A 23154-nucleotide genomic window follows, 5' to 3' on the forward strand; every position below is an offset into this window, starting at 1 on the left:
TCCCGTTCCCCAACTATTGAGCTATGCGAGATTGATAGATTCATTGGGTGATGTATGTCGCTATGTTGGTGCAAATATTCATACCGCTCTGCATTACGGCGCAACATCATTCTATGCTTGCTCTCACAGCTTTTATTAGTAAGTTTAACAATACGTATACTAGCTTGCTCAAATTAGCCATTGGCAATGCGCCAGGCCAATGGCAAGTTGCAGGCAACTACATTACCTGCCACTGTTTTATAAGCTTTTTTAATACCATGCAATGCTGGGCATTCCGCTAGTTATTTAATAGTCATCACAGTATCAAAATATGTTGTTTGTAGCTATCCTTAGTACTATGGCTCTTAAATTTGACCAAGAATATTTTGCAAATGTATTTGCTATTCTTTTTTACAGCAATATTTAGCCTGTTTTATTTTTAATTATAATCTTTGATGGATCTTTCTTTATTGCAGACTTGATGAAAAGTTGTCACACCATGGGACAACTTCTTACATCTATGTACACTGCTCCTACAGCATTTAAGGCTCATTCAAGTCTGATTGCATTCTTATGAGCTGAAATTTGAACTAGCTTTCAGTGTCGTATATAAGCATAATTGTACATAAAGGCCTGGTAGGGCGGAAGGTAGGTTGTCTGCATGGTAAGCGACATGTTTCGGGTTTAATTCCTACCAACTTCATTATTCATGGTTGTCCATGATATATGCCATGCCGGCTATGACTTCACTTGGTCAAACAAGGTTTGTGTTGCCTGTAGCTGAACAAGATAAAAGGCTACTTTATGAGTGGGCAATCAAAATTGGGGCTATATGGGGAGGTTGTGACAACTGTAGATAGAGTTGCGTCCAGATTTGTCTCTGACAGCTAATATGAGAACTTGAAGTAGATGAAATCAAACAAAAGCTGTCTCAAGTGACTTTCACCAATGATAAATGTGTGCTAAACAGAGGTTACACACAGCATTTTATGTTGACTCATCTGCTGATGGTGACATGTACATGTACCATAAACCTGATACCCTTGAACCAAGGATGAAAGATCTTAAAGGCCAACTCATTAACAAGCTCTCATCCACTACTAACCATATAATCAGAATATTGTCACGGAGAGTCAGGAAGCCCAGACATAAGAAGCTGCGTATTAAGCCTCTGCTATCTAGATTAAATCCTAGTGAGCTTTTCAAAATTAACTTGGATAATAACTTGTTGTCTACTTGCATGGAGAAAGCATGTAGTTAAAAAAACAAGCAAGCACATTTTCATTCTTTGTAGAATACTAGACTCTCAATGAATGTAGAATGGCCCCAAGTTTCTATGGTTTTGAAAAGACCATTATGCCCTAGTGATTTACTGTATCAACATTTGTAAATTTAAGAAAAATATTTCATTGTTGTACATTGTAATAAGCTGTGCACATTTTTACAAATGCTTAAAGATGTTTGTTGTATTTTATATGTACTGTATTTGTAAGCTAGCCTGGCTTCTGTACCATTTCGTATTTTAAAGAAAGCTACTTATATTTTTATACCTTACAGATGTAAGCTCATTTTTTATGCCCACAAAAAGTTAAGCACAAGTTCTTGTTTTGTATGAAATACAAGTACATGTAGTATATTTTAATAGATTCCACAATATAGCAGAAATCAACATGGTTTTTTCTTTTGAAATCAGGTTAATCCTGCCAAATAATAAAAGTTAGCGTTGAATCATTGTTACGAGTCTGCTAAAATGGAGTCAAAGGCCACAGCTATTTTCCATTTAAAAACAGACACAGCACTTTGAGCGAGCAACATAATTCTTGGTTTCCAGGTGGGTCCTGAGACGATTTGGATGATGAATATATTTTGAGATTTTTCTAACTGTAAAAAGTGCATAAACAGACAGCTACTCTAATGTGGTAAGGTTTTTAGGGTTCAGGCCCAGCTTCGAGGGTGAAATAGCCCTTAATACACAATTATATCCCTTATAATACATAATTTCCTTTTTATTATTTTAATAAATTTAGAAAGGGTGGATAAAGAACAAAAAAGAGATGTCAAACATTTGTGGACTCATAAACCAGTACTGTACCCTTTTCATTGACCTGAATATTATCCTAAGATTAACAGCAACGAAATCCCTAACAATTCCAGTTTTGCTTAGTTCTACGCTTGCAGTTCGGGGGACTAAACCAAGTCTTTGGCTGATAATTCTCATGATAACAGAAAACGCCTATGGCTGCACATACACAAAATTAATTGTTTTTATAATAATACTTCATAGCTTGCATAACACTCATAAAGTAACCTTTTAACTTTAATATGTGTTTTTATGATTAAAGTTTAACGCTTTATGCTACAACAATTAAAAACAAACTTTAGTCCATCTGCACTAATTAAAGAAGTCAAGCAATCTTATATCATTTTTTCAGCTTGGTAACATTAATAAAATGTGATGAAATAAAAATTATCTTGTATAAGCACCAAACAAAAAAATACATAAATACAGTCATGTTGTTATTATATGTATCATTGTATAAGATCACAGTATAATAGTATCACAGTATCAATAGTATCACAAGATAACGTAGTGCTTTGTTAACAATTAAGTATAAGATTATTACATCACCATAAATTTGATATAATCAAATAAATCAAACATATTACTGATAAGAAATAGCCTAATAATATAGTATTTTATCATGACGTATTTCTTCCCAATGACAATACTACAAAAGCACCAAAAAATTTGATTTGTTATAAATGGAATCTCATGGTTTAAAATATAATTAAAAAGTAAAGAAAACAAAAATAGAATTAAAACTATGTTAGTCATCTATTATTATTAATATTCAAATTACAAAATCACAACCTACCCAGGTACCAAGTTTGAAAACAAACAAATAAACTGTAATCTTAATATGTTTTGTTTGGGTAATTTACGTAACTATGTATTAAATACACTTGAGCTATTGTCTGAGTGACCTGAGTCAGATTATGTACAAGTGCTGTTTGCACCAGTTGCTGCCCATGATGGAAAGGTGTTTAGCTTGAAGAAAGCCGCTCCCCAGGTGTTGATGGCAAGCATAGTAGCACTCAGACACAGCAGGTTCATCAGCATGCCTGACTTTACCTGTCATTATACACATGTATCATGTTTGCAAATCTATGAGACTTCTTGGATCAAATTAAAGGTTCTTTGCCTAGTCTAATGGTAAGGCAGATTTTGTCAATACATTCATATTAGCTGATATTAATAATTATTGTAACTATTTATATATCACATAAATAATGCTTTGGTACAAGGTCTTGATATTACAATTTTATGTTTATCAACGCTTTAATCTAGACAACAAATTAACAAAACAAAAAATGATGACGAAGTCAAATAATAAAGTTGACCTACAAAAAAACAAGATACAATTTCAAATGATAGCATTTGTACAGGAAGTCTAGTGTACTCACCATATCAATAACCCTTAAATATCTAAAGTCTGGTGTACTCACTATATCAATAACCCTTAGATGTCTAAAGTCTAGTGTAATCACTATATCAATAACCCTTAGATGTCTAAAGTCCAGTGTACTCACCATATCAATAACCCTTGGATGTCTAAAGTCGAATGTACTCACTATATCAATAACCCTTAGATGTCTAAAGTCAGATGTACTCACCATATCAATAACCCTTAGATGTCTAAAGTCAGATGTACTCACCATATCAATAACCCTTAGATGTCTAAAATCTAGTGTAATCACTATATCAATAACCCTTAGATGTCTAAAGTCTACTGTACTCATCATATCAATAACCCTTATTTTCTATAGTCTGATGTACTCACCATGTCAATGACCCTCAGATGTCCAAAGGCAAACACTATTGCATTGGGAGCTGTGGCCACTGGGAATGCAAAGGCAAAGCTGGAGCAGACAGTCACTGGAGCGAGAATGTATAGAGGATGTATCTTCAGAGTGACAGCCTATCAAAGAAAACCAACTACAGATTTTGCTATATAGCTTGTGATTGGTTATGTGATAGATGTACTGCCTTGTGTAAAATACTTGGCTGAATAAAGCATATTGATTGGTTAAAAAAATGTGTAGCTTGGCATGATTTGCTGAACAAACTGTTTCATTTAATAGGAAAGGCTAAATGAAGTGTTTTATATAAAATATTCAATGGTGGGATAAAGGTGCATGTTAAATATGATTCATCCCAAAAATGTATTGCTTATTCTGATTGGCTGAATAAATTAGAATCTCTAACAGGATTGCCAGAATAAAGTACTTTTTTGCATCAAGAAAAAATGATACGTAATTTGAATAGTTGTTTGTTATTGGCTATTTCGATAGTTTTAGTGTAAGAGACAGATCATAAATCTATCTATGCTTGTGGTATGATCATAGAGTAAATACTGACCAGCTGTGCAAGTATGGGTAGGAATATGCTGGCTGAGGAAGTGTTACTCGTGAACTCAGTAAAAAGTGTCATAACTGTTCCACATGTGAAGACTAGTGCCGAAGGGGGGATTGAGTCCAGCACAGCTAGCTGACACCCAAGCCAGTCAGATAATCCTGAATCCTGCAGAAAAAATAAATATCTTAAAATAAGGTGAAAACGCCAGAAAACAAAATATTTAAGTAACCTGTATATTTTACAAAGTCTCAAAAGGTTGGCTAAAATATTGTGATGAGACCAAGTGAACTGAATGGAAGGTCAAAGTCTGATATACAAAGTTAATCATTTTGTGATATTAACTTCATATCGTAACCTTGCGCTAGAGAAACCTTGAAACATGAATGGAGCTGGAAGATCAATGATGTGTAGGTGTGGTGGCAGAGTAAGTGATAAAAATATATGACACAATTTGCTCTAACTGACACTAATATCGTTAAAAATAACTTAATTTATATGTTATAATTACTTTTAAATTTAGTTGTAACTTCTACTAGTTATTTTATTGTTAGTTACAAAACTGTTTTCAGAAGTTTCCGATCTTTTTATGTTTGTATGTTGGAAAATACTTTGAATGCTGAGACAGATACGTTGAAAAATTTAAAATCATACCATGTACCGTCAAACCTCTATTCGATCGCCACTTCTATTCGATCGCCACTTCTATTCGATCGCCACTTCTATTCGATCGCCACTTCTATTCGATCGCCACTACTATTCGATCACCACATCTATTTGATCGCCACTTCTATTCGATCGCCACTTCTATTCGATCGCCACTTCTATTCGATCGCCACTTCTATTCGATCGCCACTTCTATTCGATCGCCACTTCTATTCGATCGCCACTTCTATTCGATCACCACATCTATTTGATCGCCACTTCTATTCGATCGCCACTTCTATTCAATCGCCACTTCTATTCGATCGCCACTTCTATTCGATCGCCACTTCTATTCGATCACCACATCTATTTGATCGCCACTTCTATTCGATCGCCACTTCTATTCGATCGCCACTTCTATTCGATCGCCACTTCTATTCGATCGCCACTTCTATTCGATCGCCACTTCTGTTCGATCGCCACTTCTATTCGATCGCCACTTTTATTTGATCGCCACTTCTATTCGAGCGCCACTTCTATTCGATCGCCACTTCTTTTCGATCGCCACTATGGGAGAAGAGTAGAGAAGTACAGCGTCATCCTTTAATTGAAAGCCACTTTGACATTCTTAGATCTTTATCAACCCAGAAGAGCGAGTGATCAGTAGAAGTTTCCACAAAATGGTGCAAATAATGACTCGGTTACATCATTAGCTATGAACTCTTTCATCGTTGCTGTTCGTATCAAAGTACGTTTTTTAACTCTAACGCTTACAGTTTTTTCTTTGGAATGTTGAAGGCAGCACCATAAAAATAATTCATAACTGTATCATGATATTAGTAGCTTTTCGTTTTGACAGCAGTTTTGATACTTCGAGGTGTGGGAAAAATGGTTTAAAATTATGATGTAATCTGTACTATTGTTTTTAGGCTAAAAGTTGTGTTTGGGGTGAATGCAACTGAAAGTTTTTCATTATTTTCGCGAAAGGTTTTTCTAATAGCAACACGTAAAAGATTTGCCCCGCTAAAAAATTCTTTTGAACTTTAATATTGACTAGTTCAGCAGTGCATTGAAAAGTTGAGGTCGGAAGACATTGTGAAAAGTATTTAACGGCCAGAAGAGGATGAAATGGTTCCAAATGAAAGCAACAATCAGAATGCAACTGGCCGACCAAATGATGCAAATATTTTTGTTTCCAAAATGTTAATTTTGGTTTTTGCACGCATTATATATATACCTGTTCATGCCATTTGTTTTTTAATATATATCTGCAGCATTTGATAGATTATTATTAAATAACTTATAAATTTGGAGGTTTATAGCATATTATTTGATAGCATAATTCTAAACTATCTGTTCTATACCAAACTTCTCAACAAATCTAAATTCGACTTACAGTGGATCGACGCTCATAACTCCTCTTCTATTGCACATAAAAAGCTAGTTTTGGTCGCGAACTGTAGCAAACATATGGAGGAGTACAATGAAATTTTATGCATCCTTTTATTTTAACCAAAACGGTTAACATCGCTTCACCTAAAGGAGAGCGCAAAATATAAGTGACATTCGCTTCACTAGTAAAATAGTTAAATTTAGCTTTCTAAAAATCTGACAAGCTATTTGAGAAATACGTCACCCACTATTTGAATGTCAACTCTAATAAACTGCGACTACAAGGGAAGGGTTGAGAAGTTGAGCGCCATGACGTTTGAATGTAGGTGTTACAGTTTTTCAGAAAGTTTGCATGTAGACGTGATTATCAAATTAAGGATCGACTGTGTAGGACACTGTTGTCCTTTGTGATTTGTTTCCTAAACTAATTCAAATAGACTATGTGGGCTATTAGTCACAACTTCTGCACTAACTACTTTGAAGTTGTCTTACCTTGCACATGGCTGCTAATGCGAAACCTCCACCGAGTAGAATGATAACTCCCCAAGGAAGTTTCTTTTGTACAGTGTTCCAGTCAAGAATAGGTGGGCCAAGCGTATATCCTATAAGGGCCAAACAGTTAGCACTCATCACATATAATATATTAACATGTTATCTAGTACAAATAGCTTTACAAAATAGCAAACCTATTCAAGAAAGCACTGTTATACATTTATAAACTATCAGCCTTTAGAAACAGACAGGACCAACCTGTAGTGTGTGAACTGAGACAAGGAAAGCTTGATGGAAAGGTGAAGAGAAATGTGCAGATAAATATACCAGTTGAAGCGTCAGACACATACCTACAACACAATTTTAGGAACTCAGGCCATATCTATTAAATGAGACAGTCTGTAATGCATCATGTAATTCACCACAAACAGCCAACAGGGTGGAAACATATTCAGAAAGTCTTCACCGACAGCGTCAGAGATTGACAGGAGTAAGTGGTGGGGCAGCATATGATTCAAACAGAGTTATCCTGTAGCACACTGTTAATGTTGCATCTTATAAAAGATTTCAATAGATTGTGTTGCAAATCTTGTGAACTCAAAGTTTTTGGGCAATTCTTAATAAGTATCAAAGCTTTGTTGTAAATGTATATTTGTTATTGTACATACATTTATTACTTTCCAAAAAACCGTTCAACACGGTCAATTGGAGAAAAATTAAGCTAGAATAAACTGAAAAAATATGATTGTAGAATTGATAGATTATAACTATTAGCTGTCACTTAGCAGCTATTAACCATTGGCTATGAGGCTGTCCAATGAAATGCTTCTGCGTGTTGCTTACAATGCCATTTTAAGCTTACGAAAGCAACCTTATAAAGATTCTGTACTAGCAAATGTGATAACTACCAATCCTCTCTCTTTTAATTACTAGAGATGGCAATTTGATATAACAATGTAAACTTTTGTGAGGGAAATTTGCTCTCAAGAATCCGTGTTCTGCTGTGATCTAGTTGTTTCCACCTGGTGACCTAATGTAGACTTATATATAGTATATATACACAGTAGCTATATAGTATATATACACTGTAGCTACATGTATATGTACATGGTAGCTATATAGTATATGTACACTGTAGCTATATAGTATATGTACACAGTAGCTATATAGTATATATACACTGTAGCTATATAGTATATGTACACGGTAGCTATATAGTATATGTACACAGTAGCTATATAGTATATGTACACTGTAGCTATATAGTATATGTACACGGTAGCTATATAGTATACGCACACTGTAGCTATATAGTATACATACACTGTTGCTATATAGTATATATACACAGTAGCTACATGTTTATGTACACGGTAGCTATATAGTATATGTACACTGTAGCTATATAGTATATGTACACAGTAGCTATATAGTATATATACACTGTAGCTATATAGTATATGTACACGGTAGCTATATAGTATATGTACACAGTAGCTATATAGTATATGTACACTGTAGCTATATAGTATATGTACACGGTAGCTATATAGTATACGCACACTGTAGCTATATAGTATACATACACTGTTGCTATATAGTATATATACACAGTAGCTACATGTTTATGTACACGGTAGCTATATAGTATATGTACACTGTAGCTATATAGTATATGTTCACTGTAGCTATATAGTATATGTACACTGTCGCTATATAGTATATGGACATGGTAGCTATATAGTGTATGTACACTGTAGCTATATAGTATATGCACACTGCCGCTATATAGTATATAGACATGGTAGCTATATAGTATATGTACACTGTAGCTATATAGTATATATACACTGTAGTTATACAGTATATGTACACTGTAAGAATCACAACCTTTCTGTGCCTGACCTATGGTTCAAGATAAGAGATCATTGACGCCTATGCATACCTCGCGCCCTGTAAAACATTGACCATGCTGGATGCTTACAACTGCAGTTATATAACTTTGGAGTTGTCTTCTCAACATCACTATTAACTACTGTAGAAACAACCAGTGTGGTCATTATTCTAAGGGATAGATGAGGGTACACAGATAAATCTATATGAGCAGTTTTATGCGTATAGAACATGGCTCTTATAGGACACGTGGTCAGATAGCGTAGGTTACGTACATTTCTCATCGATGTCTTTGTAACAATCTACTGTATAAACGGCAATCGTTGTCTGTCTGTCTATCCGCCTTATAGAGCGGTCTTTCCTTTTATCGTCGTACGAATTTCGGTCGTACGAAGCGAACTGAATTAATATGTGTAGTAACGGTAAATAAATTATAGAGCGGTCTTTCTTTTTCCATTCGGTCGAACGAAGCCAACCGAATTAACATGAGTACTAATTATCGTAATATCGTAATTTCGTAATATGGACTATTAGCCGCTACTTTTCTCTGACGATTTGAGCCAAACGGCTTATATAAAGGTGTGGCGATTCTGTTGTTTTTCTTTCACCGCTCGGGCGCATTAACCGAAATCCCCGGTTAGCACGCTTTTTAAACGGCAAATTTTCTGCCGTGTTAAAAAGCATCTTTCCTGAGTTCTGCGGCCTATACAAAGGTGTCTATACAGCTATACAAATGTACTATTCATTAAATAAAATAGATTAACGAGTAGTTATTTACATGCAATTAATATTTACTGCCAACATGTACCGAGAAGGTCACATAAACGTTTGTTTCTTGGAACCACTGGAAAAACGCATTTCTCACCTACTAAATTTCCACATCAAAAAGGTGAGTGTTTCTTATACGATGTTGTATTGTCTATGAATTGCCACATCTCCACTACTTAATATCGTTGGATTTGCCGCTGTTCGTGATAGTGGGTCATGTTCATTTCCTTCAGCAGCCGAGTTACTAATTTTTTCCAGCTACGAGTAGGCCTACTGTAACTTACTATTACAGAACTTTCACGAGTACTCCGAGGGTTGTGATACGCTATTCTGAAAAGAAAGAGAGCAGCTGCTATCGACTTACTGTCACCCTGCATCAGCCATGACCGGCTATACATCGCCTGCTCAAAAGTAGGCACACGCCGAAAACTGTTTCTTCATACGCCCGACAGAAAAACCAAAAATGTTGTCTATCCGCAAGTGTTGCGTTGAACTAAGGGAGAGAGAGAGAAAGGGAGAGAAAGGGAGAGAGAGGGAGAGCAAGGAGGAGAGGGGGGGAGAGAGGGAGAGAGAGAGGGAGAGAGAGAGGGAGAGAGAGAGAGGGAGAGAAGGGGAGAGAGAGGGAGAGCGAGGAGGAGAGGGTGGAGAGAGATGGGGAGAGAGAGAGGGAGAGAGAGGGGGAAGAGGGAAGGAGAGAGAGAGGGGAGAGAGAGAGGGAGAGAAGGGGAGAGCGAGAAGGAGAGGGGGGAGAGAGAGAGGGAGAGAGAGAGGGAGAAAGAGAGGGAGAGGGGAGAGAGAGAGAGGAGAGACGAAGAGAGGGAAAGACGGGAAAGAGGGAGAGAAAGAGGGAGGGAGAGAGAGAGAGGGGGAAGAGGGAGGGAGAGAGAGAGAGGGGAGAAAGAGAGAGGGAGAGAAGGGGAGAGAGAGGGAGAGCGAGGAGGAGAGGGGGGGAGAGAGAGAGGGAAAGAGGGAGAGAAAGGGAGAGCGAGGAGGAGAGGGGGGGAGAGGGGGGAGAGAGAGAGGGAGAGAGAGAGGGGGAAGAGGGAGGGAGAGAGAGAGAGGGGAGAGAGGGGAGAGAGGGGAGAGACGGAGAGAGGGGAAAGAGGGAGAGAAGGAGAGAGAGAGGGAAAGCGAGGAGAAGAGGGGGGAGAGAAAGGGAGAGAAAGAGGGAGAAGAGGGAGGGAGAGAGAGAGGGGAGAGAGAGAGAGGGGAGAGACGGAGAGAGGGGAAAGAGGGAGAGAAGGAGAGAGAGAGGGAGAGCGAAGAGGAGAGAGGGAGAGAGAAGGAGAGGAAGAGGGAGGGAGAGAGAGGGGAGAAAGGGGAGAGACGGAGAGAGTGGAGAGACGGAGAGAGGGAGAGAGGGAAAAGAGGGAGAAAGGGAGAGATGGAGAGAGGGAGATGTAACTGCATATTTGGAGTTGTTTTACGGTATGAAAGCCAACTCTCAATAAACCTTATGCTGCCCGTGAATCTGCTCCTGTAGACGGGTAATGCAGCTAGTGTTTTATATAGGCATATGTATACAAACCGGAATAATATGAGTTGGCCTGATATTTCGGCACAGATGTTTTGACGCTGCTATTTTTGGTGATGTAATCTTTGATCACCCGTTTTTTGATTCTGAAGTATAAACGCAGTTGATTATTGCTTTGAACTGGGTTAGTACATTTTCAAGTTGTTTACTGAAGTGCAAACTCTTCCCTACTTTACAGATCATCAGCTACCAGTCTCATAGTCTCATAGTCTCATCACTCTCATAGTCTCATCATACTCATAGTCTCACCACTCTCATAGTCTCACCACTCTCATAGTCTCATTACGCTCATAGTCTCACCACTCTCACAGTCTCACCACTCTCATAGTCTCACCACTGTCACAGTTTCACCACTCTCATAGTCTCATCACTTTCATAGTCTCACCACTCTCATAGTCTCACCACTCTCATAGTCTCATCACTCTCATAGTCTAACCATTCTCATGGTCTTACCACTCTCATAGTCTCACCACTCTCAGAGTCTCATCACTCTCATAGTCTCACCACTCTCATAGTCTAACCGCTCTCATACTAACATACCCGTTTAGGAACAATATCGACCATCCAGGCATAAACTTGGGGTCTCTGAATAGCCAGAGCAGAACTAGAATGCTGAAGAAGATGATCAAGACAATCTCTGTAAAGCTGTAATAGAAAATGTTAAACTCAGAAGTTTACATGACTACAGAATGTTTTAAAGACTGTCAGCCCAGACCTTTTGAATGTGATGCACGTAGTCTGACCGCTTCCAGTAGAGTGGCTCTAAATGATGGAACTATACTAGACTCACCTTGATCAAGACTGAGTTAGGATTAGCCAATAGCAATTATGATACTATGTTTGTCAATAAATTTTAGTACGAAGTAAAACTATATGTATATTAATCATATACATTAATATATATAATAAATATATTTATCACTAGGCCATACTAGTCTTTCCAAAACTATAGAAACGAGGAGCACATCTACATATATATATATATATATATATATATATATATATATATATATATATATATATATATATATATATATATATATGTATATATATGTATATATACTAGCTGTACTACCCGGCGTTGCCCGGATAATAAAAAAGTCTTTGCCCAAAAAACTGCATGATTGGTGTTTAGTATATTACACCATTTGCCATTCTAACTTTCAAACTACATATGATGAGAAAGGTTTTTGATGTAGTTAAAATAATTAAGAGAAAATAAAACTACTGTGACTTTCAAACTTCTTATCATTGGGAAAAAATTTTTGTGCAGGTCAAATTAATTTAAACAAATAAAACAACTATAGAAGGGTTTAGATATAAATGTGAAATAATTAGCAAGTAATAGCTAAATTAAGTCGGTTTTCCTACGATTACAATAAAAGATGACTCGGTAATGATACAATTAATACGAACTGAGAAAACAAAGTAAAAATTCTCAATATGTTGAATTAATAATAAAAATTCTTGCATAAAAGTGTATGTATATAAAAAGGTAATTGTTCCACCAGAAGCTATATCCACCAAAATTTTGAATACGGCGATACAGAGACAATACAATTGTCCAGGTGAGAAGAATTGGCCTTGACTACAGATATAGTAATCGAACCTTAACTGCTATTTTTGGTATACTGGTACAAATGTAAACATGAGATATCGTACTCTCTTTGTCTGACCGAACGGAGAGAAAATGTCGAAGTTCTTACTTTAAATGTCCGCATGACACCGTATATAGTAATTGAGCCTTAGGAAAAATATTTCTTAATAGGGGCATCGAAATGTGTGGGTGCAGTGCTAAAAAATATTAGCATGTGGTTACAGTATATCGAATATGATAAAGTCTTGGATCGTTAGGTCTTGTATGGCTCAGTGGTAGAGCGCCTCTCGATACTGGTACCCTCTCGATAATGGTACAAATGTAAAAATGAGATATCGTACCAGCTTTGTCTTACCGAACGGAAAGAGAATGTCAAGGCTCGTCCCACGGACAAAATATAATTGTCCGCGTGAGAAGAATTAGTCTTGACCACGAATATATTAATTGAACCTTACAAAAAATATTTCTTAGCAGGGGCATCGTAACGCATGGCTAAAATAATAGCTGTAGTTGGACAATCACATACACAGACGAATAAACACATAAACTTTGAGAAATATATGTATATATACATATATACATGTATATATACATCTATATACACATATGTATATGTATATATTTATAAATATTTTCATGTTGCTGAAGATAAATATATGCTAATATAAGAGCATGTAAATATGCTGTCGATATGTCACCGACCTTGTTTTTCCAAGTTTGTTGTATTCTCTCCTTAAGACTGTCTTTCCTCCTTCTGCCTCAAAGTCAGGATCATTGTAACAACAAAACAGAGTCCTAAACAAAAGTACACATATTCACCAGTTCAAGTGTACCAGTACAGTAAAAGTAAACATATTCATCAGTTGAAGTGTACCAGTACAGTAAAAGTACACATATTCATCAGTTGAAGTGTACCAGTACAGTAAAAGTAAACATATTCATCAGTTGAAGTGTACCAGTACAATAAAAGTACACATATTCATCAGTTAAAGTGTACCAGTGCAGTAAAAGTACACATATTCATCAGTTAAAGTGTACCAGTACAGTTAAAGTACACATATTCATCTGTTGAAGTGTACCAGTACAGTAAAAGTAAACATATTCACCAGTTGAAGTGTACCAGTACAGTAAAAGTACACATATTCATCTGTTAAAGTGTACCAGTACAGTAAAAGTACACATATTCATCAGTTAAAGTGTACCAGTACAGTAAAAGTACACATATTCATCTGTTAAAGTGTACCAGTACAATAAAAGTACACATATTCATCAGTTAAAGTGTACTAGTACAGTAAAAGTACACATATTCATCAGTTAAAGTGTACCAGTACAGTAAAAGTACACATATTCATCTGTTAAAGTGTACCAGTACAGTAAAAGTACACATATTCATCAGTTAAAGTGTACCAGTACAGTAAAAGTACACATATTCATCAGTTAAAGTGTACCAGTACAGTAAAAGTACACATATTCATCAGTTAAAGTGTACCAGTACAGTAAAAGTACACATATTCATCAGTTGAAGTGTACCAGTACAGTAAAAGTACACATATTCATCAGTTAAAGTGTACCAGTCCAGTAAATTTGGATTGCAATAAATTGTTAACTGTTATCTGCTATGCAAAAGCATTAGCTAAAGCTAAAGCAATAGCATATGACGGTTCAGGATTAAAACTAACTCTATATTTGATACAGCATGTTGTCTTCGAGTCGGGGTGCCAGCAAATATATATGTACTAGCTGCATTACCCGTCTACAGGAGCAGATTCACGGGCAGCATAAGGTTTATTGAGAGTTGGCTTTCATACCGTAAAACAACTCCGAATATACAGTTACATCTCCCTCTCTCCATCTCTCCCTTTCTCCCTCTTTCCCCTCTCTCCCTCTCTCCCTCTTTCCCCTCTCTCCGTCTCTCCCCTCTCTCTCTCTCCCTCCCTCTTCCCCCTCTCTCTCTTTCCCTCTCTCCCCCTCTCCCCCCCCCCTCTCCTCCTCGCTCTCCCCTTCTCTCCCTCTCTCCCTCTCTCTCTCCCCCCTCTCCTCCTCGCTCTCCCTCTCTCTCCCCTTCTCTCCCTCTCTCTCTCTCCCCTCTCTCTCCCTCCCTCTTCCCCCTCTCTCTCCCTCCCTCTTCTCCCTCTTTCTCTCCCTCTTTCCCCTCTCTCCGTCTCTCTCCTCTCTCCCCTCTCTCTCCCCCCTCTCCCTCTCTTTCTCCCTCTCTCTCTCCCTCTCTCTCTCCCTCTCTCCTCCTCGCTCTCCCCTTCTCTCCCTCTCTCTCTCCCTCTCTCTCTCCCCTCTCTCTCTCCCTCCCTTTTCCCCCTCTCTCTCTCCCCCTCTCTCTCCCCCCATCTCCTCCTCGCTCTCCCTCTCTCTCCCCTTCTCTCTCTCTCTCCCTCTCTCCCTCTCTCCCTCTCTCCCTCTCTCCCTCTCTCCCTCTCTCCCTCTCTCCCTCTCTCCCTCTCTCCCTCTCTCCCTCTCTCCCTCTCTCCCTCTCTCCCTCTCTCCCTCTCTCCCCCCCCCTCTCCTCCTCGCTCTCCCTCTCTCTCCCTTTCTCTCCCTTTCTCTCTCTCTCCCTTAGTTCAACGCAACACTTGCGGATAGACAACATTTTTGGTTTTTCTGTCGGGCGTATGAAGAAACAGTTTTCGGCGTGTGCCTACTTTTGAGCAGGCGACGTATAGCCGGTCATGGCTGATGCAGGGTGACAGTAAGTCGATAGCAGCTGCTCTCTTTCTTTTCAGAATAGCGTATCGCAACCCTCGGAGTACTCGTGAAAGTTCTGTAATAGTAAGTTACAGTAGGCCTACTCGTAGCTGGAAAAAATTAGTAACTCGGCTGCTGAAGGAAATGAACATGACCCACTATCACGAACAGCGGCAAATCCAACGATATTAAGTAGTGGAGATGTGGCGATTCATAGACAATACAACATCGTATAAGAAACACTCACCTTTTTGATGTGGAAATTTAGTAGGTGAGAAATGCGTTTTTCCAGTGGCTCCAAGAAACAAACATTTACGTGACCTTCTCGGTACACGTTGGCAGTAAATATTAATTGCATGTAAATAACTACTCGTTAATTTATTTTATTTAATGAATAGTACATTTGTATAGCTGTATAGACACCTTTGTATAGGCCGCAGAACTCAGGAAAGGTGCTTTTTAACACGGCAGAAAATTTGCCGTTTAAAAAGCGTGCTAACCGGGGATTTCGGTTAATGCGCCCGAGCGGTGAAAGAAAAACAACAGAATCGCCACACCTTTATATAAGCCGTTTGGCTCAAATCGTCAGAGAAAAGTAGCGGCTAATAGTCCATATTACGAAATTACGATATTACGATAATTAGTACTCATGTTAATTCGGTTGGCTTCGTTCGACCGAATGGAAAAAGAAAGACCGCTCTATAATTTATTTACCGTTACTACACATATTAATTCAGTTCGCTTCGTACGACCGAAATTCGTATGACGATAAAAGGAAAGACCGCTCTATAAGGCGGATAGACAGACAGACAACGATTGCCGTTTATATAGTAGATATATTAAAAAGAAAATACACAGTCTAAATAATAAAAAACTCAAAACAAAGCTAGCATTCATTTGAAAATTCTTAATAAACAGATTAATAATCCCAGCAGCAACAGTATTACAATGTCTATGCATTCAGATATTGGACTATTTTGCTGACCTTGGACCAAGAAAGATAAGCACCAGTATCACCCAGCAGATGGCTAGGCAAACAACCATAAGAGGAGTTGCAAAGAGCATCCAACTTCCAAAGGTTACATCATCGCTATCCGGGAAGTACCTGTAACAGGCCCTCAACCCGTATGACACTATTAAAGGCTCAAGATCTGCATGACAGAATTTCCACATTTTTAGAATTTTGTTTGAAATTTCATAAAATTTGTGCAACAATATATTAGTTCCGCACCTAAAAAAAGAAGCAGAACATAATGTGAATGTGTGATTACTTTTTATTCCTTGTATAATTCATCTTAATGATGAGTGTCGCATAGCGATGTACTGAAGTTTCATATATGAGTGCAAATCAAAGGATGGCTAAACAAGTCACTGAATAAAAGCAAAAACTAATTTATCGTACATCTGGACCAACACATTGACTTTTGGCTAAACAGTTCTTAGCTCCATGAGCAATGTTTAAAAAAATGATGAGAGGAAAACCCCTCAGCCTATTTACTGAGTGATCAGCTTATCAGATGTCTTCTACATGCATGTATACTGAAATTTAGTAAACTAATGTGACGGTAGCCATTATTTATCACTATGGATCATGAAATTCAGAGTTGCTTTCTTTTTCATTCTAGTTAAAACTAGAAAAAGAGTTAACAACACTTCTTTTTATATTTCAGCTCAGTTTATTAAACTCACATGTACGTTTGTCTGAACAAAAGTTTAAAAATAATTTATTTTGAACCACTAACGTTATTTACTGTCACTATCATGGCAAATTGATTTTCTCTTAATAAATAGTAGTTGAAGCTATTTTGAAGCTAAAGGGGTTAATATCTCACTCAGGCAGCTCATAAGCTGTAGTCACATTTTGTTATATAACTTACTAAAGAGACAAAAAAGAAATCTCAAAGTGCAATGTAGCATAGCAAGTAATGTCTAAGCACTACTTTGAAGTTATCCTACCAGGCATAAATGAAAAGTAATTACCAAAAAAGAGATGATAACTTTCTACTAGAGCACTCACTCGTTCATAACTCGGCCAATGATAAGGTTGGGCCCAGTGCCTGTCAGTGTGCCAGTACCTCCTATATTGGCTGCATAGCAGACACACAGTGAGACTGCCTTGCCCAGGTTCTGAAACTTTGGGCTCATATCCTCGGGAGATATGTTGTCATTGTCTGGGCTATAAATGGGTTATGAGACAATCAAGGGGGAATGACTCTAATTCAACGCGTATCTGTATTTGCAGACCATACATTCTTGCATAGTTTGGTAAAGAGCAAAAAAATGACAACATGAGATAGTTTGATCACAAGGTTTGACATCCAACATAATGATGATTCACTCACAATAGATACATATGTAGCAGCTTCTGGTGTAACAAGGAGAATGTCAATGTGACCAATCAAGATTAATAATCACTCATTTACACTTTGTGATTGTAGATGTACACCTACACTAGCTGTAGTGCCTACTAAAACTCTATACTGATTGTAATAATCTTGTTGGTCATGTGAGTTTAAGCATTTTTCTTCACTCATGGACACTTTTTTGTATAGGTTCAGCCCAATATCCAACAGCCCAATCTAAGGAGACTCAACCATGATGTAAATAGCCCCTCCCCATCAGTACCAAATCTGCCATACTATATTATTTATGTACTGCTGTTAGTATTGGCACAAACCAAGAACTGGTTGTCATATCTGAATATAATCAGATGTAAATGTGCTTTTGGTAATGCACATTTATAATCAGTCATATTCAGTTATTCAATTATCACTCTACATATGAATTTAGTCCTTCACTCTGTTCATGTTTATCAAGCACTCTATATGTCTAACATCGTAAATTCTTACCCTTTGTCTTTTATATGAACTTCTTCCACATCATCTGACTGGCCATTTGGTTTAAGCTCGTAGCCATTTACTGAAAGTAATAAATGAATAGGAGTTGCCTACACCTGACAAGTCGAGAGTTTTACAGCTGAAATGTGACTCAATCTTTCCTTATTGAAATGTTTGTTCATTGATTATATAGGCTCAAAGGTTTCAAGGGCCACAATTAACCTTGCTCTTTTTTATTCTTTTGCCCAAATAACGCATTTTTCATTTTGGAAGGCTAGGTTGGCGTGTTTTTGCAAAATTGATTACAGAACACGCAAACTTTTTTAAAGCAAAATAACTTTTTTAGAGTCTTGTATGTCCACGAGCAGTAGCGTTGGCTAATGACAGATATGAATGATCCTAGCAATTGTAACTAACTGCATGTGGTCATCTATAAACACTGCTGACTAAAAACTTCATACTATTGGTGATACATATCACAGCACTGGATTAATATTTCTATGATTTTTGTAAAACTTTGTTTTGTCAAGTATTAGTAACAGTCACATCCTAGTACTGATATAGACGCAGACTATAAACCAATAAAATGAGTTTGGCAATATCATTGAATATCTTAGTGCACTGCTATTGAGATATTTGGAGTTATCTCATCTTCGTACTGTTCTAATTTTTCCTAATCAGACAGTAAACTCATAACCTTTTCTTTTAGTTACAATAAAATCTCAAATTGCCCAACGTTTATCTTTTATCTATACAGTGCACCATCAGGATACAATTATAATCCATTCTAGGGTTGGTATCGTAGAGAGGGATATAGAAACCATAGTAATTACATAATGCAAACATCTCTTGGTAAAAATTATTAAAATTCTATACAAGTACTGTACATATTAAAAACTAGTAACAAAATAGTATGTTAACTTTAGTAACTATAGTTACCTACAGTAACTTTAGTATATTTAGTGCATTTATTGGTTATGATCTGCATCACAATGTAATTGCATAATGCTATGTATAGTACGTACCGTAGAGAGTTTTTACTTTCAAGACAGACGAATGGATAACACAAACTTTGAATTCACCTCAAATAAGTTTAGCTTACTAAACACAGTCTTAAAGCTAAGTTTTAAAATTAAATTAAGTGTGTATTTGTCTCAGTAAATGAAATAAAAATTTTTGTATACTTTTAATGTATGTTTGTATCTTTGTATACTTTAGTATGTATTTACTTATTTATTTATTTATATAACTATTTTACTGAATTTCAACTTTTTATCACAAAAGTTTTATCACCTATTAGTTTTTGGTTTCGTAGTCAATATAATTTTAACTGATATCATTGAAACCTTTTTTAACCTAATTCGGCAGGAAAGCCCAAACGATGCTTTTTCCGTAATAAAGTGGATTTTTGTTAGCAGGTTAAGGGAAGTTGGCTGACCACTGACTTTCTGTTTGAAGGGATTGCAACTCCAACTTTGCTACAGGTTTAAAGGGAAAATATTACCGTTTTACTCACAAGGATTGCTGGACTGAGAAAAGTCGGTCATCGTGTTTCTTTCAGGCGTTAGGAAAATGTCTTTGGTAAACAGCATTTCAGCGTCGTTGTTATTTTGACGTACATAATAGGCACACCACACCGACTGCCAAACTCGAACTCGGGCAAAAATCTTGTTGAATTTGTATGGTGAAATAAGATTCGTATTGTGAAGTGAAAAATTCTCATGTTCCATTTCGTAAGGCAAAATAATCGTATACCCTAGGACACTTATGTATTCGCCTCATCTAACTTTCGCATTTTCGCGGAGTCATCCTCTCGCGAGAATTTCATGTGCAAAACTAAACTGTCATAACGAACAAGCGAAAACTCGAAATTAAATAGCTTTGTTCATTGATAGTCAGGCCTGTATTCACTGGCTGCAAGTTGGAGCGGCTATTGTTAGGCAACTAGTTATGAATACCTAGGGGTGTAGAGGAGGCGGTGTAAGCCCCCAACAGGTTTCTCTCATGTAGGGCCTCAGCTGGGCCTCTCATGTAAAGTTTTAAAAAATTTTATCAGGAAGTATTAACATTTTCCTATTTTTTGAGATTTGTTTTGTTTTAGGTGATGTGACTGACGAGACGTTTTTAAATTAAAATAGACAAAACTTGACCACAGTTAAAACGCTCAGAAAAAGACATCTTTTTCTTTTGAGCGTTTTAACAAAGATCAATTTTGCAGATTTTATTTTAAGTTCATTCGGAGGTTTTTACGCTTTCAATGGGACATGGGCAAGCGGGTGTTTGGTAAAACTTGATCTTTTGCAAGCCTTTATAAAAGTCGTTAACAAGAATATTTTGCCGCTGATGATGATAATAATGATACCTAAGAACTACTAAAAGTTGATGTTTGTCTCTATGGCTTGGAATAGTGATATTCTACAGCGTTAAAAACTGTCTCCATAGCCGTTGGGCAAATAAATTTTTGAATAAATGATGCTGAGGTCGAGTTATCTGAAGCAATTTATCATTGCGTTGGAACTGACCAAACAAATCTGTTCGAGTTAACCTTGTGTTTGAGATGAAATGTTGCATTTTATCCAAGGGCGAGTTATCCGAGTTTGACTGTACTTAGCCGTGAAAAATTCCCAAAAAGTTGGGGCGGCTAGCCGGCCAGCCGCCCCAGGGAATACGGGCTTGTTGATAGTCCAAAAAACAAATGGCAGCAAGCGATCAAATTGCAATATCGACCTTGCCCACACCATTCTACCTGCGGCTCACAATTACAAACTAGTCCCAAATTGAATTTTTTTTCTTACCGGTGAACCAGACCCGTATTCCCTGGGGCGGCTGGCCGGCTGAGCCATCCGAACTTTTTAGGAACTTTCGGCGGCTAAGTACAGTCAAACTTGGATAACTCGCCCTCGGATAAAATGTAACATTTCATCTCTTACACAAGGTTAACTCGAACGAATTCGTTTGGTCCGTTCCCACGCAATGATAAATTGCTTCAGATAACTCGACCTCAACATCATTTATTTGAAAAGTTATTTGCCCAACGGCTATGGAAACGGTTTTTATCGCTGTAGAATATTACTTTAATCGAAGCCATAGAGACAAACATCAACTTTTAGTAGTTCTTAGGCGTCATTATTATCATCATCAGTGGCAAAATATTCTTGTTAACGACCTTTATGAAGGTTTTCAAAATATCAAGTTTTACCAAACATTCGCTTGGCCATGTCCCATCGAAAGCGTGGAAACCTCCGTATGAACTTAAAATAAAATCGGCAAAATTGATCTTTGTTAAAACGCTAAAAAAAAAGATGTCTTTTTTCTAAGCATTTTAACTGTGGTCAAGTTTTGCCTATTTTAATTTAAAACGTCTCGTCAGTCACATCACCTAAAACAAAACAAATCTCAAAAAATAGAAAAATGTTAATACTTTTCGATAAAATTTTTTAAAACTTCACACGAGAGGCCCGGCTGAGGCCCTACAGAAGAAAAACCTGTTGGGGCTTACACCGCCCCCCTCAACACCCCCAGGTGTTCATAACTAGTCGCCTAACATTAGCCGCCCCAACTTGCAACCAGTGAATACGGGCCTGCCGTGAACTGAACCTGAGGAATCTAATTATGTTTGTTCCACTGCATTTATTTTCACATCACTATATTTTCGCACTCATCAGAGCTGCGAAATTAAGTTGCAGTAAAATTTTACTCTGTATGCTGCTCACGAAACTAAATACTAGCGAGATATAAGTGTCCTAGGGTGTCTCAATATCTCACAGTAAATACTACTGTAAGATTTGTCGTAAAGCGGATTATCATGAAATATCATGATCTGACATATTTTAATAAGAATTCGTGGCCAAGGATAATTTCATGAAATTTCTTGACGAGTCAGATTGCCATAGGATTTGACAGCGCAGCGTATTATCATGAATAATCATCATCTGACATACATCTGAATTACATACAGCTCTGTTTCTTAAACTATAGTAGTCACAGCTTTACATACAGCTTTGTTTCTTAGACTATAGTAGTCAAAGCAAGACATACAGCTCTGTTTCTTAGACTATAGTAATCACATAATTACATACAGCTCGGTTTCTTAGACTATAGTAGTCACAGCTTTACATACAGTTTTGTTTCTTAGACTATAGTAGTCACAGCTTTACATACAGTTTTGTTTCTTAGACTATAGTAGTCACAACATTACATACAGCTCTGTTTCTTAGACTATAGTAATCACAGCTTTACATACAGTTTTGTTTCTTAGACTATAGTAGTCACAGCTTTACATACAGTTTTGTTTCTTAGACTATAGTAGTCACAACATTACATACAGCTCTGCTTCTTAGACTATAGTAGTCACCGCATTACATACAGCTCTGTTTCTTAGACTATAGTAGTTACAGCATTACATACAGCTTTGTTTCTTAGACTATAGTAGTCACAGAATTACATACAGCTCTGTTTCTTAGACTATAGTAGTCACAACATTACATACAGCTCTGTTTCTTAGACTATAGTAGTCACAGCATTACATACAGCTTTTTTTCTTAAACTATAGTAGTCACAACATTACATACAGCTCTGTTTTTTAGACTATAGTAGTCACAACATTGCATACAGCTCTGTTTCTTAGACTATAGTAGTCACAACATTACATACAGCTCTGTTTCTTAGACTATAATAGTCACAATATTACATACAGCTCTGTTTCTTAGACTATAGTAGTCATAACATTACATACAGCTTTGTTTCTTAGACTATAGTAGTCAAAACATAACATACAGCTCAGTTTCTTATAGTAGCCACAACATTACATACAGCTCTGTTTCTTAGACTATAGTAGTCAAAACATAACGTACAGCTCAGTTTATTAGATTAGAGTAGCCACAACATTACATACAGCTCTGTTTCT

General features: G+C 37.1%; 1 protein-coding gene across 1 annotated transcript in view; it reads right to left on the minus strand.

Moving 5' to 3' along the window:
* Positions 1-2485: 2485 nt before the first annotated feature.
* The window catches only part of LOC137393315 (Na(+)/citrate cotransporter-like), a 40097-nt gene continuing 19428 nt past the window's right edge, over positions 2486-23154 (minus strand). The window contains exons 7-16 of the mRNA XM_068079811.1: positions 18261-18330; positions 17429-17587; positions 16397-16516; positions 13417-13509; positions 11658-11762; positions 7181-7272; positions 6923-7032; positions 4400-4561; positions 3822-3959; positions 2486-3112 (exon numbers count right to left, since the gene is read on the minus strand). Of these exons, the coding sequence (XP_067935912.1) occupies positions 2975-3112; positions 3822-3959; positions 4400-4561; positions 6923-7032; positions 7181-7272; positions 11658-11762; positions 13417-13509; positions 16397-16516; positions 17429-17587; positions 18261-18330 (1187 nt within the window). The 3' untranslated portion in view covers positions 2486-2974. The remainder of the gene's footprint in view (positions 3113-3821; positions 3960-4399; positions 4562-6922; positions 7033-7180; positions 7273-11657; positions 11763-13416; positions 13510-16396; positions 16517-17428; positions 17588-18260; positions 18331-23154) is intronic.

This window comes from Watersipora subatra, chromosome 4 (genome assembly GCF_963576615.1).
Source record: "Watersipora subatra chromosome 4, tzWatSuba1.1, whole genome shotgun sequence".
NCBI classification, from domain to species: Eukaryota; Metazoa; Bryozoa; class Gymnolaemata; order Cheilostomatida; family Watersiporidae; genus Watersipora; species Watersipora subatra.